The sequence below is a fragment of the Lonchura striata genome, chromosome 2 (genome assembly GCF_050655825.1).
Source record: "Lonchura striata isolate lonStrDom1 chromosome 2, ASM5065582v1, whole genome shotgun sequence".
Classification (NCBI taxonomy): Eukaryota; Metazoa; Chordata; class Aves; order Passeriformes; family Estrildidae; genus Lonchura; species Lonchura striata.
Window position 1 is genome coordinate 151597298 of NC_140704.1, and position 14672 is coordinate 151611969.

The following is a 14672-nucleotide window of genomic DNA, read 5'->3' on the forward strand; positions in this document are numbered from 1 at the left end:
TTTCTTCCTGTACAAGTGCTCCCTCTAAGTCTATTGCCTCACAGCTCTATCTGTAACCAGGCACAGAAGGAAAATATGTTTATGCTGAGTGCTCACATGTGTATATCAAATAGTCTTGCAGAACAGGCAGGGTAATATAAAGGCTGCACTGTGAAACTTGAAGCAGACATCACAACCACCCTTCTACCCTTTTATCTAGGAAAAAGAATACTGAGGGAAGTGGCCTATATTTAATAGCATGACTCAGACAGTCTTGCTAAGGATAACACATTGATACTGATCCTTTATCCCTAGTCTCACGAAACTTGAAGTGTGACTGGAAGGCTGCTACCTAAACTATGCACTTGCATTACTGCTGAGAAAGGCACAGCATGGCAGCAGCACCTTTGTTTTTCCAGGTGACCTGCTGTGGAGCTGTGCATGACCTAGTGAATGTAACTTGAAAAATGCCAATTTAGAAGCTGCGGGAAAGGATTTTGCAAAACATTTACTCTAAGAATGATGTAGAGCAGCAAAAGAGAAGCCTAAATGCAAGTGTAAAAGAAAGATCACAAAAAACTTCGGCAGTCCCAGGCTCATCCAAAACTGAACTTAATCACATACTAAATTGACTGTCATTTCTCAAAATCTTCAAATCCCCAATTTACTCTGAAATTCTTTCATTGTTGCTGTTTTTAGTAACCAAATGAACTAGTGCATATTACTGACCTTTTGACCTTTGGGACCTTCAAAGCCAAGTGGACCCCTCTCCCCCTAAGACAAAAAAGACATGATTAATCAAACTGATCTTCTCATTTTATATTCAAGCAAGGGGCCTGATCCTAGGAGGACAGGAGGACAACAAAATTTTTTTGAGGTTTAAGCAGAGAAGATAATAAAGCTGACATACCCTCAGGAGCAATGACAACGAAGCTGGTTTTTCAGAGGTCCCAGTCAGAGCCAGAGAAAGTAAGCACATTGCTTTTAAAAGCTAAGAGATTTTTTCAATGTGGCCACATTTACCTTCATAATCTGTTTTATTTTATTTGAAAAAGGATACACATAACTGAGCTGGATAAGAATAATCACTTTGTTTTCAATGTTGTTATCAGGACTACCAGCATGACCAGAATCACTGAATTGGGTAAAGAGAAAACACCAGGAGAAACTTCCTTTACCTCTATAGACATCCCAAAATGAAACACTCATCTCAACACTCACCTTTTGTCCAGGAGGACAGGAGCAGTTGAAAATCTTGAGATGTCCAACCTGCTCACTGCCAACAGTGGGCCTCACTTCCAGGGGAGGTGCTTCTGTCAGGACCGTGACCTGGCACTGCACCCAAACACCCAAGGTCAGGACAAAGCCTTTGATGCTGGAAAGCTTCCCCTTCTACCCACTTTAGACAAATCCTGTGTGTAACACACAGCCAAATGTGTCCTCGTGAGAAATGAAATCCCACAAAAGCCATTCATCCAAGCAATAGGGGAAAATGTGGCAAAATGAACAATAAACCTCTTTAACCAAGACTGAAGGGAGAAGAGTGAAAGGAGGGTAGAAGTTTCCAGTGAGACTTGGGCACAAGAAAATAAGCTGCAACTGGCACTGTTTTTAGCTGTTTTCAAATAAAACCAGTGGGAAACATGTTGAATATTTCATGCTGCATTTCTGTTGTTCTATCATCACTTCAGGGTTTTGTTTCCCCTGACAGTTTGACAAGGAAAGAGGAACTTGGAAACTTCAAATTCCTCATACTCATCCCTCTGTAGTGGTCCTCCTCTGGTGCTGCTACACTGCCAATTACACAGTGAGATTCAATCACCTTTATTAAACAAAATTATAATCCCACACTGCCACATATTCCCTGATTTATGTAATAGATTTCAGTGAAGAGTGTTCATGTGAGAATGAATAAATGACAAAAAGCAGCTTACTGGTCCAGAGGGAATGTCGCAGCAGGTCTCCAGCTCGGCGTGCCGGGAATCACAGTAAATCACCATCCTCTGAAGATCAAACTGGGAGACAAAGGGAGGCAGCAGTCTCAGACACAGTGAATTATTAAAGACCCTGTTTCCTTTTGCTTGGACACAAACAGTGCAGGCAAACACAAACAAAAACCAGATGGTGCTAACTTCAGAGCAGATCTATGGATCCTGTAGTCAATCTCTATCTCTCCCTATTAATAATAGACCAATACCTCAGCGTGCTACAAGAGCCGAGATAATACAACCCTGAAAATGCCTATTCAAATTCTGGTGCAGGTTTTCAAGCAAATCCCCATGTTCCGGCCAAACTTCTGTCTGAGAAGACATATCCTGGCCACGTCTATCCTTCCTAGAATTTCAGCTAGACACAAGGTCTGTTTTCCTCCTGTTGTGCCTTGCATCTTCTGACCATTTATTCCTGTGTGAGAAATGTTATGAACACATTTGATATGCACATCCCATCCGCTTTTCACAGCCAAGAAAGATTATACAAGTCTGAAATACCAAACTATCACACATAAATTGTACCAGGGTAACACTACTGCTGGACAATCAGCCTGTGTGTCTTGACTTTGGTTCATTTGTACTAAGGGTCATTTAATATCTGAGAAATGGAGAATATCATTTGTACTAAGGGTCATTTAATATCTGAGGAATGGAGAATATATCACAACTCTCTTGAGTTAACAAGCTTCCTTTTTTCCTCCATCTCTTTCTATCACCTGTGGAAACATTCATAATGCCAAGATCAGATGAAGACTTTTCTGTGTAGTTCAGTACCTAGGTTTAATGATATTTATGTACAATTTTGTCTCTGCTTCTAGCTGTAGCACATTCTGTGACTAGACAGAAAGATGAAATAAATTTCTCATTTTTAATCCCTGTTTTGGACATATAGTTTCACATAAAAATACAGCAAGTCCTGTACATTGTAAGATGCCAATCTGTCCTAGCTCTGTAACACTGGTAACATTTCAGCGATGCTGACTCAGGAAAAGGGTCAATTACAACATAACCCCACTCACTCACGGGCTGCAAACCCAAACCTTTGCCCAGCTCTAATCAGCACGGCAGTACTTACATCAATGGGAACACTGTCATACAAGCGTTTGCCAATCACAGTCTTTCCTTGAATGTCAATGTTTTCCCTCTCTTCAATGGGCAGCACCTGCACCAGCTTGCAGTCGATGTAGAGCGAGACAGCCTTGGACTGGATGCTGAGGGCGATTTTGTGCCAGCTGCGGTCGAACAGGTCGCTGACCCGCGCGCTGCGGAACACCACCCTGACGGCGTCCCTGGTGAGCCCCACGGCGTTGTACTCCAGAGCCTTGTTCTCCCCGTCCAGCCGGATCGACACCTGCAGGCAAACAGAAGGGGTCTGGCTGAGGAACAAAGCCTTCTCCTTCCTCCTGACTGCTTTCCATCATCACCCACTGTCCTAGGTTATAATACTGGGGTGTATTCCATTGCCACCTCGAGCTGCAATCCCTTTCTTTCCTTATCTCCTGACTCACAGATAAGTCCAGGAGGCCCTGTTCTTTTAGCCGCATGACTGATAAGATCACAGCATTCTATGGTGAGATGCTCCACCCAGAGGGAGGAGCCAAACGATGCCATCAAGGATATAAGCGGGGTTGTGCAGACAGCAAGTAGATCCCCTCTTCCAAGAGGAGCAGCTGAGACCTTCTCTGCCCTGGACCTCCAGAGGGAAACTACATCAGTCTACAGGAGCACTGCTTGGACAGAACCATATCTGCTACCACCACCCCAGCCAGCGAGTGTCAGGTTGTATCTTTAACTCTGTCAGTGGTTCTTCTTTTGTACTATTGTATGTATTTGGTTCTTTGTTCCCTTTTTCCTAATAAACTGTATTTCTGACTTAGAGCCTTCCACTAATTTTGCTTTTCAAACCAGGACACCCACACCCCAAAGGCAGGGATGGCACAGGCTGTGGTGAGAAAGCAAAGAGCAGAGGATGGAATTTTGTGGGAGATATCGAAAGGGAGCCTACACTTGTGCTGATAAATAAGATGGGGCTCCACAGGCTTTGGGGCAGACCCACAATCAGATAAAGACTCTTCCTGTGAGTACAACCCTTGGCACAGTTTCAGCACAGGCCACCATGCTGCCATGGCTGGGTGGTAGCACAGCTCACGGGCACCTCCCCAAAGGCACCTCCCCAAAGCTGAACCTGGTTTGGATCCCTCTACCCCATGTACTCCTCCACTGTTTCCACTTCCTCCACTGCAGGCTCTTTAGTCCCATCACATGTCCTCAGCTGTCCCATGGAATATGGAAAAATTCCTCATATGAAACCAGTCTGCTGAGCTGTGGCACTGCCCACACTTTATTTCAGGTGCTTCAAACAGAAAACTACACCCCATCCTCTGTACTGCAAGCTACAGAGCAGGCAAAAATAGGTTTTTGAAGACGTGCAACTTTGAGTTAATTTACAAATCGGCATCTTCTTTTACCAAAATCAGGCAATTACCAGCAAGCAGCCGGGAATGGAGCAGGCAGAGCCAAGCTGCAGAGCAGGGAGGAGTTTGGGCCACCTCAGCACTGAGCTGTGAGTGATGTGAGGAGCCCAGGGCAGGCTGACTCCTCACTTGACCCAACTTCTCTGTGCAGCTGAGCACTGTGCTGGCTGGGAATGCCAGTTTGGATCAATGTTGGCTCAGAAGCATCTGTGAGCTGTGCAGGTCTGCAAGGGAGCAGCCAAACCATGACCAGCTCCACATGAAATGAGGCTCATGGGGCTCTAAGGCACTTCTGGCACCATAAGTTAAGGCACTTTTGAAATTATTACTGGAAATATTGAGTGTTTTTCTCTCTTCATAACTAAGCAGTTCAAGTTTTCAACTTCCTGCAAGAAATACTGAATGATAGACAAATTCTCACTCTGCAGCAACTAGGAATGCATGTGGCACAGTTAATCACATTTCATTTAACAATGCTGCAGCTGATAATAGCTTTCATATAAACCTTTTAGCACTGTCTCAAACCCAGTTATCCAGTTCTCCTAACTGTACCTATGCTTCACTGAGAGTTCCCAAAATCCTTTTAAATACCAGTTCCAAAGCAATACTGAATTACACAGCTGTGAGCCCATGCTGACAGCCCACTTTAGAGTCCTGGGTAATGCCATCACCACTATTTTTGGTGATAAGCATAAAAATGTACAGCCCCTCCAAATCACTCCCTCCTGAAGCACCCTCGAAAACCTAAACTCTACCAAGCTGCTAAGAACATGTTGTGTAGGGACAGACAGTTCTTTACTACATGCTTATAGTATTTTTTTCTGAGAACCTGAGAGTACTTGAGAAAAATCATTAGATCAAATTGTTCAGCAGCCAGGACTCAGGGTTTTGGAACTAGAACAGATGTCACACCCACACCCAAAGCAGGAACCCATAATGAATTTACAAGTCACCTAGAAGGCTGTGCAAAACCTGACATAACTCACTGCTCTGTAGTACATCCATGTGACAACCTTTTTCCAAAAAGGCAAAATATTTTCCCTAAGCAGAACTATCTGAACAAAACAACTGAAAACTCAACAGTAGTTTCAAGAGCAAGGATGGTATTTTTTTGTCCCCCTTTCCAGCTAACACATTCATTGCATCCTAATAAGAACCAAGGTATATATACAAACATTTATTTGGGTTTCAAATGAAATATAAAGTATTTGCAGCAAAATCCACTGAAAAAGTAACAGGATTTTTACCAGTTCACAAGAAAAAGGAGTGGGAGGTTAAGGCAAGAAAACTGGCTCATGGCAAAAAAAAAAAAAAAAAGTCTGTTCCTGCTGGCTGTAAAAGAGCCTCTTACCTGTGGTATGCCATACTTGTCAATAATCTGCCAGATATACCAGTCTTCCTTCCTGGAAGCCTTCCGGAATTTGAAGGTAGTTACAAAGGCATATTCATCAGGCAGGCCTTGTGGAAATACATCCCTGGTACAGAGAGGGGAAAGAAAGCAATGTATCAGGCTTAGTGAAAAGCAAAACTTCTAAACCTCTCTCCATGTCCCAGCAATGATATTTCTAAAAATATCATTATAGTTCCTAAAAATCTGCTTTATTTGGAAGCCTGAAGAGAGATGAACATGAGCTTGTGCCCTCCAGGTTCTGTCTTTATGGAGCCCTTTCAGCATTCCAATAGTGAACCTCTCAAATTGGCTAAAATATAATGGAAATCTGTAATTGAGCATCCATCATGTTAAAAAGGTTGTTTTTCACTTCATGATCCTGTTCATGAAACCTGTAAATAATTTGGTTCTGTTCTATATGCATTGGACCCTGTGACGTCTGGGAATGGCCAGGAACACCCAAAACCCTCTAAATGTACCAAATTATAGCAACAAATATTATAATGTCTGCCCCGAAACAGGCACTACAGCTCATGTTTTTCCAAGAAGATGTTCCTTAGCTGGCAGCCCCGGATAACAGAAGGTTCTCAAATCAAACATTGCAGACATATCAGGCAGAGATTTACTCAGTGTGACACTACAACCCCTGCATGTAAGCAAACACATGAAGTAACCAAAAATCTGTTTTTCTCTACTCCATCATAAAACCTGTCATAGCATGGGAATGCAGGTTGGCACAGAAGGGATAACTAATCCAGTATCATATTTTTTTTTTGTTACTAGCCATTGCTGGATGCCTAGGAGTAAGAATGAACAGAAAAAAAAAACCATCTCTCTCATACCCCAGATCTTTGGAATCCAGATGTCTAATTCAGAGACAAATGCAATTTCTATATCAATAGCTTTTTATGAATTTATCTCATATAGACTTCTGCATCCTCCGCTTGAACTTATGTTGAACTCAGGTAAACTTATGACATTCACATCCCTTGACAAGGAATCACCCAGAGCTGCCCATTGCATAACGAGCCTCCTCCTCTTTGTTTAGGACCTAACTCAGTTCTTATCAGGGAAAATACAATGAACCTGTTCTTTTTCTGTCTTTTATGCCATCCATGAATTTTTCAAACTTTGCTTCTAATGCCTCTAAGACATCTCTTTTCCCACCTGAAGAGTCACAGTTAACATTGTTCTTCATGCCCAAGCCAACCTGCTCCTATGATAATTTCCAAATAAAGCCTTCATAAATATCATGTCTTTGCTTCAGGACATCTGAGCAGTCAAGCATAAGCACTCTATACAAAACAAAACCTAATGGCAGCAATTAATGAAGAACAAACTATGAAACGTGGTCCTAATGAATAGTTAGCATAATCTATCACTATGCAAAAACTGGCACAGTCCAAGGCACATAAAACTAGAAGCCTTTATTGTATTAAAAGCAAAAAGTCCTCTAAATTTCCAGAATACGGTTTTGCAGTTGCAGCAAAGGTTGAGATCCAGTCTTTCCTAATGCCAAAATATTTGATCATATTTTAATCTGTGCTTTGAATCTCCTATCTTTTCAGCCAAGTTATGAATTAAGAAGACACTGTTTTCATCCACTAATGTGGCTTTTGCTGTATAAAGTGCCCCTGCAGGATGTGCACCATTATAGAGTTGGTTTTCCCTCTGGGGAGACAGAGACTCTCTCTAAATTGTTCCAACAAAAAAGAAACTAAACCAGGCTCCCACTAGCTCCCTTAAGAAATCCTTTAGGAGGGCACAAGGCAGTCTCACTTCTTGGTACTAGATTTTTTAACCAGGGAGGTCTCAGTTGCCTGGAAGTTAGCAAATCTACAAGAAGGGCCAGAAGAGGCACCTGGAAGTGAACAGATGTAGGATCTGGAATGAAGGTTGCCTTAAACTAGATATTAGGAAAAAATTCCTTACTGTAAATGTGGTCAAGCATTGGAACAGTCTACCCAGAGAAGAGGAGGATTCACCATCCTTGGAAACATTCATAGAAAAGTGTGGATGTAGCACTTGGGGACATGGTTTAATGGTGAACATGGAAGTGTAGCACAACAGTTGGACTCAGTGATATTACAGGGCTTTTCCAGACAGCAGTTTTATGGTTCTGGACATCTGTGAGCTGGGAACAGGAGTATCATTATGCAAGCTTAATTTCAAAAAGGGTTTTTAGATGTTTAAAATACCCACAGAAATAACTGGGAGTCAGGTACCTAAACATCCCAGTGAGTCTGGCCACACCTCATCACACAAGGCTGACAAACAGCCCATCAGGTAGATTTAAACTGACAGAAAACCATAATGACCCACTACCTGCCATCCTCAACTCATTTTTAAAGCTGCCAAGGAACCAGCTGCAAGTTCCCAACACAGAAAGTTTTAATGCCAAAAGCAAATATGAAGGCACTCTCGTTGCTTTGAAGATGCGATAAAAGCTGTTTCTGAAGTCATTGGTCCCTGTATCTTTTACAGAGCTGCATTGCTACATAAATAACAAAAACTTTGCTTAGCAGTTTTAACTTATTTCTTCACTTAAAAATTATCTACATCTAGAAGTTCAGCTTTACTTGGGGATCCAAGAGCAGGAGTTGCTGTCCCCAGAAATGTTTTATGTTCTTCTTTCACACAAGGCTGAATTGAACTGATGATCAATATTGTGGAACTTTGCTGGATGCCTGGTACCTACAGGGAGCATTCTGCCAGCTCCTTGGTCTATAATTCTGACAACAGGATAGATTGCAAAAAAGGCCCTTATAAAACTCCAAGACAAAAGAATCCCCCAGTGCTGCAGGTTAGTCTAAGAGTCAATTTACTCAACTACAAGGTCAGGTGAATCACAACTTTTACAAGAAAAAAAAAATTAGTAAGAAGGAAGAAAACTCTTTTAACCATTGCTGGTTTTCAATATATAGCAACCTTCTCACATGTTTTAATTTGCAATAAGAGCTTTCATCTGTGAAAATAAGCATGAGATCCTACATCTATAATAACATTATGAAAAAAATTATATTATCAGTTCTCATTTCAGACACTGAATGCAATAACATTTAATAGACTTTTTACATTTGGTGAGGTAGAATGTAGTTAATGTACTTGAGCAATTTGATCAATTTTACAACAGGTAAGCCTGCTAATATCAAATGTAACCCATAATATCTGCAAAACCAAGTTGGAGGAAGCCAGTTCACTTAAACATGCTTCACATCACCAGAAGCTCTTAGAATGACAACAGGAAAAAAAAAAAAAAAAAAAAAAGGAAAAGGGAATGGAAAATGAAAAGGCTATAGAAGTATACATCCTTGGCATCTTTTTTACTTCTACTTCAGAAACCTCAGTGATGGAATAGATACATCCTCTCTAGGTAATTTCTTCCTGTCCTTCTCTGTCCTACATGCTGTAAAAAAAGAAGTAATCTGTCCTAAATCTCACTTGCTGTCATTTAATTTTCCCAAAACAACCTTTTTCCATAAGAAGCCATGTGAACAACTTGCTCTCCTCTGCTTGCTGCAGTCTTTTCTGTGTTTCTCAGTTCTCCCTACAGTCCTTTACTCTCTACAAGACCAAAAAAGTCTTCAGTCATTCCACCTCCATCATGTTTTATCTTCTTTACTTTGTTCGAAATAGGAGACACTGAGGGACCTCTTGAGATCATCTCATCTAAAAAAAGATTTCTCTTGTGTTTAGATTTCATTGATTAAAATTTTTCCCATTCCTTCTTGTCCTGTCAATGAACATGACTAAGAAGATTCTGACTCTGTCTTCTTGGCTTCCTCCCCATCAGATATTTATACATATGGGTAAGATCCTCCCTCACTGAGTCTTCCCCTCTCTAAGCTGATAAAGATTTTTCTTTCTGCTCTTCTTAATATCAAATATTTGCTTGGGAAAAGTAAGAAAAAAGGAAGCTTTCAGCAGGTTCCATGTTCAGTGTGGGAGTTCTTGGTAGCTTTTTGTACAATTCCTTCTCTTGGAAGGGGACAAATGATGAGAACAGGGCAGGAAGAAACTCGTGGAGAAACCTAAGGCAGGTGACTGAAGTCAAAGCTGACATCAGGAGACACAGAAAAACACACCAAGATATCATGCCCTAAACAACCCAAGACTCTGTATTGGTACAGCACTGTGCCAATATAAAGAGCAAATAGATCATGAACAGAAGCTTGGCCAAGCATCAGGTAATTCTGTGAGGTGGTAGCCAAGATCATGGTCAAGTCAGGCAGAACCAGACCAGGCAAGAGAAAGCTGAGGATGAACATGGCCATCAGGAAGACTCTGGAGTCACAACTAGAAAATACAGAAAAAAAATGTGAGCCGAAATCTTGGCATTAGGCAAGACACTAGTAATGAGAAACAAGCCTGAGCATCCAAAACCAGAAGTCTGCAGCAGAGTTTTGGCCAGAAGATCCACTGAGGAGCCATGAACAAGCAGTAGGACAGCCCCAGTTACATGAGGAGTGGGAAAAAACACCAGGCCAGATTTGGGGGCCAGTCCTCAGACAGCTGCAGAGCCCTGTGAGTCCCTCAGTGATCAGATCCTTGACTGAAGCCAAGCTCTGGCTGCTGGGTTTGTCTGCTCACAGATGATGTCTTACCACAAAGAGGAGGAAAGTACATAGTTGTAGATTAGAGATCAGAAGATGAGTAGGCACATTTCCCAGACAGCTAATCTGGCACTTTGTAAAAGCACTATTGTTGGTATAAAGCAATACAAATCCTTTAAGCAGATAATAAAGTGAATCACATATATTACCCAGTCAATGATTTTGTATCTAATTATGAGATGCTGCTATCAGTTGCTAAACCTTGCTGGAGGTTATCTGTGAGCCACGACAGATGTTTTTGTTTGGTTTATTATTCCAGTTATTGGTTTTGTGCAGACTTTACAAGATTTCATTTTCTGTGAGCAATGACCCTATATGCAGCATTTCAGAGTCCTGGCATACAAATGCTAAAATGAAACAAATAGGCAAACACCTTCCATGGTGTTATATACATTTGGGTTCATTCCCAAACCATAGGAATGTGAAAGTTAAAATACAAAAGGTTGAAAATGTGGAAGTCCTCCTCAAATTCCATGTTTCAGAATTATCATAAATGAATTTTCTTCATTTCAATATAGAGATTAGGGATGTTTTACTTCTAATTGTCCTGGGTGATAAAATATTCTGCTGATTTTAAGGGCAGCAGCAACAACAAATAAATGGGTGTAATCTGAGCAGATGGAAAGCCGTCATAGCTGGTTGGTCTGGCTTCACTCCCTCAGTCTTCCTGAGAAATCAACAACAGAAACAGCAACAACAAAGTTCTTCAACCCTTACTTTGAAAAAGGAATTCAAATGGACAACTCTCTGTAATCTGTGCTAACTTTCTCCAGTGGTTAATTAGATTCATCCTTTAAAGCATGCCTTTCCTCCCTGCTGGTTTTTGATGTCAAGCAGCCACTGCCTTTCAGCCTACCATGACCCTAATTCAAAGACCCTTTACCAATCTTTGATTTCCCAGAGGTTCCTATGGAGAATGATCCCTTCAGTTGTTGGATGTTTCTTAATTTTACCTGTCTACACTGCAGTTCCTGGATTTCTCACCATTACATTTGCTTCACAGATCTTCAAACTGTCATTCACTCCATTTCTACCTACTGAATTATGGAAAATAAGGCTGGACACAGCAGCAGTGGTTACTGAGCTGTGTAATATGAAGATTATCAGCCCATACTTGACAGTTCTTGTTTATACTCCAAGAATTGCTCCATGTTTCATAATATCACCCAGAACCCGGAGATCACAGTGAGACAAATGAAATAGGTTTCTCACCATCCAAGTGAAATAGGTTTATGGTTTATTCTCATCCACATTCAGACCAGTTATACATATACCAAACCTAAGATGTCTTTAGCTGGCTGCATTGAATCAGATCACTGATCATGACTCTATTTACACTTACACTTTATATAAATTATGGACTCTATAGAAAACAGTTTTCATCTCAATATATCATATTTTTATTTTTTAAATTGTATTAACATGGAGAAAAAGGGGGAGGGAAGAAGAGCACATCAATCCTGTTGGTTCCAGGATGAACAAACAATATTGTGAAATCAAGCAAATGTAATTCATAGGATAATCTCAAAAAGGCAGTGAGCTGAGAAAAAGAGCTAAAAACAGAATAAAAATAACAGCCCTCATCCATAAGAAAGAAAAGAAGTATTATTGATTTTTTTTAAAGCTGAAGTTCAAACCAGCACTGAGAAATTTACTGCAAAAATGTTAATGATGACAATTCAATCTATGGCTCATAGTTACTCAGTGAAATTATGCACTCACTCTTTTCAAGGCTAATGCTAGCAGGGCTCAAGTGACAACCCAAAGAAACATTTGTGATAAACTGTGACACAACTGGCAGCCTTATGTCCTAAAAGACTCTGAGGGCTGACTCCACATTGACACAGGATTAAAAACTGCTCATTCTTCTACAAGGCCAGAATACATATTTGCTAACTGGTCACAGCATCTACCAGCAAGTGGTCTCTTGTGTTTAGCAAATTTCTATCTCAATGGGAGTGAGATATTCAATATTCCCTTCAGAAGATATTTATGTAACCCTAAGTTCTTTTGTGAATGTCTTGATACTGCTCCTTAGAACCACTGAGCTACACCAAAGACAACTTATATTCTGCCAGGATGGAGCCTGTAGTTACTGCTGAGACTCCTGACCAGGTTGTGCATATTCTGTGCCAGCTGAACTGAAACAGCTGCTCAGAGCAGAAATTCACCTGTAAGTGCCTGTTAACTACTACAAAGTTAACCTAGAGGAACCAAATAATGTAAGGCAGAGGTTCAGACGGAAATCAAGTGAAAACCCGGAGTACTCACTCAGTCTTCTGAACAACAGGAAAGCTTCCAAGCCGTACATAGGCACTCTGAATCCCATCTTCTTTCATTCCAAAAATCTGCTTCACGCTGAATGAATCCATCAGGTCAAATCCTATCCGTTACAGGAATATAAATAAAAGACATTAATCAATCCTGTGCGTTACAGAAATATAAATAAGATACATTAATCAGTGTGGGTTAGTCCCAGTAGTGGGACATGCCTCCCATTGTACTTACATGGATCTCTTAGCTTACAAACAGCACTTCAGAAATGAGTCTTGTTCTTGTTGGGAAAAGCCAAACACAATTCTGATATAATCTAATCCTCTCAGCCCAAAAATGCAAAACCAAGCTTAAATTCAACCTGTCACTTCTCTGGCCAACCTGGCCTAGTGTCTTTCCACCCTCATTGTAAAAATGTAATTATATATCTCCAGTCTAAAGCTACCCTCTTTCAATTTTAAACTGTTGCCCCTTGTCCTCTCACTATGGGCCTTGATAAAAGGTCTCTTTTTTTCTTGCAAGACACTTTCATATATTGAAAGGACATAAGAAAGTCCCCCTGGAGCCTTTGCTTCTCCAGGCTGAACATCCCCAACTTTCTCCAAATTTCTTCACAGCAGAAGTGTTCCAGCCCTCTCATCTTTTTCATGGACCTCCACTTGACCACATACCCTTTTCATATAATTTTAATACAACTTAGTCCAATCAATTTACCATTTATCAGGAGCTATTAATCTTGGTGGAAGACAGTTGCCTAAAGCTTCTGACTTTGTTTTAACAAGGTATTTTTAGCTCAATCTTAAGCTAAAGATTTAGTTTGATTTTAAACTTAAAGCTTAACCCACAAGTGATTCTACGCAGCTCCAGAACAACATTGTCCCAGCCACAAGGAACACAGAATTTTGTGACATGAAGTCCCAAGTGCTAAACCCTGAGAGGGACAGTGGGGGTACAATGGTGCCACAAATGCATCCAGTTCCTGGAGGTGCAGAGCTGTGTGGATGCAAACATCCTGCTTTTAGCTCCAAACTTGCTCCACAGGGTGCAAATCCAAACTATCAGCCACTCCCAGAATCAAACACACTGTGGAGTTAGAGGCAAAGGCACTGTAAAAGGCAGGTTGTGAGCAACTGAGCAGAGAATATGAGTTTCAGTTTTATTCATGCTATTCCAACATTATCTCCCCCTCACACATGCACAATTAAACACATTAACTCCTGGTTTTGTAATTCCAGCACACAAACCTGGTGACATAAGTGTTGCTTATTTGCATAAATTGCTTTTAAACTATGGCAGTCCTTTAAACTTTTTTCAGTTAGTGAGCTCTTAAAACTTTTCTAGGAAAGATAAACATTTTTATGTGATTAAATTAAGACTGAAGACTCTTGGGTTTCTTCGTTGTCCTCCTCAACCTTTCAGGCTGAAAGGCACTGCAGAGCTTGAAAACAGCTTCAACAGGAAAAGGCACCAACCTAATGATATTATTTTTCACATTTATATGAATAAATAGTTGCAAAAACCTGTGTGGACCAGTACTAGGCAAACCAAAACAGCAAACAGCAAGTAAAATGTAAAGCTTCCATAATTTTCTGGACTTTTTTCTGAAAAAATTACTTCTTCTGAGGAAATATAATCTTAATTGTTTACAAAGACAGAAATGGCTGTCTGGTGCCAAGTTGAGCCCTTTAGTACTACAGTAACTTTCCTGGCTGTCGACAGCTTTTCTTTTTTGTCCACTCTATTTTCAGCTATTACTGGGCATTTGGGAAGGCAAATAAAGCAGTTAAAGTGCTCCAGGGCCTCATGGCTGCACCTCATAATCACCTCTGCAGCAACTCCAGTGATACACCCCTCTGACACACTGCAGTCAGCCACGATTGCAGCTGTAAATCAGGGTAAACAGACCCCACCAGAACATGAGAGCTCCCTCCCGGCTGTCACAAACAACTCC

The 14672-nt window shown here is 40.9% G+C and overlaps 1 protein-coding gene across 3 annotated transcripts in view; it reads right to left on the reverse strand.

Moving 5' to 3' along the window:
- COL22A1 (collagen type XXII alpha 1 chain) overlaps positions 1 to 14672 on the reverse strand; it is a 218588-nt gene that overhangs the window by 125000 nt on the left and 78916 nt on the right. For all 3 annotated transcript variants that reach the window (XR_014953121.1, XM_085572597.1, XM_085572598.1), the window contains exons 5-10: positions 12719 to 12830; positions 5796 to 5919; positions 3046 to 3321; positions 1914 to 1994; positions 1201 to 1314; positions 709 to 753 (exon numbers count right to left, since the gene is read on the reverse strand). Coding sequence is in view for 2 of the 3 variants with exons in the window: in XM_085572597.1 (XP_085428723.1) it covers positions 709 to 753; positions 1201 to 1314; positions 1914 to 1994; positions 3046 to 3321; positions 5796 to 5919; positions 12719 to 12830 (752 nt within the window). In the remaining variant the exon portion in view is untranslated. The remainder of the gene's footprint in view (positions 1 to 708; positions 754 to 1200; positions 1315 to 1913; positions 1995 to 3045; positions 3322 to 5795; positions 5920 to 12718; positions 12831 to 14672) is intronic.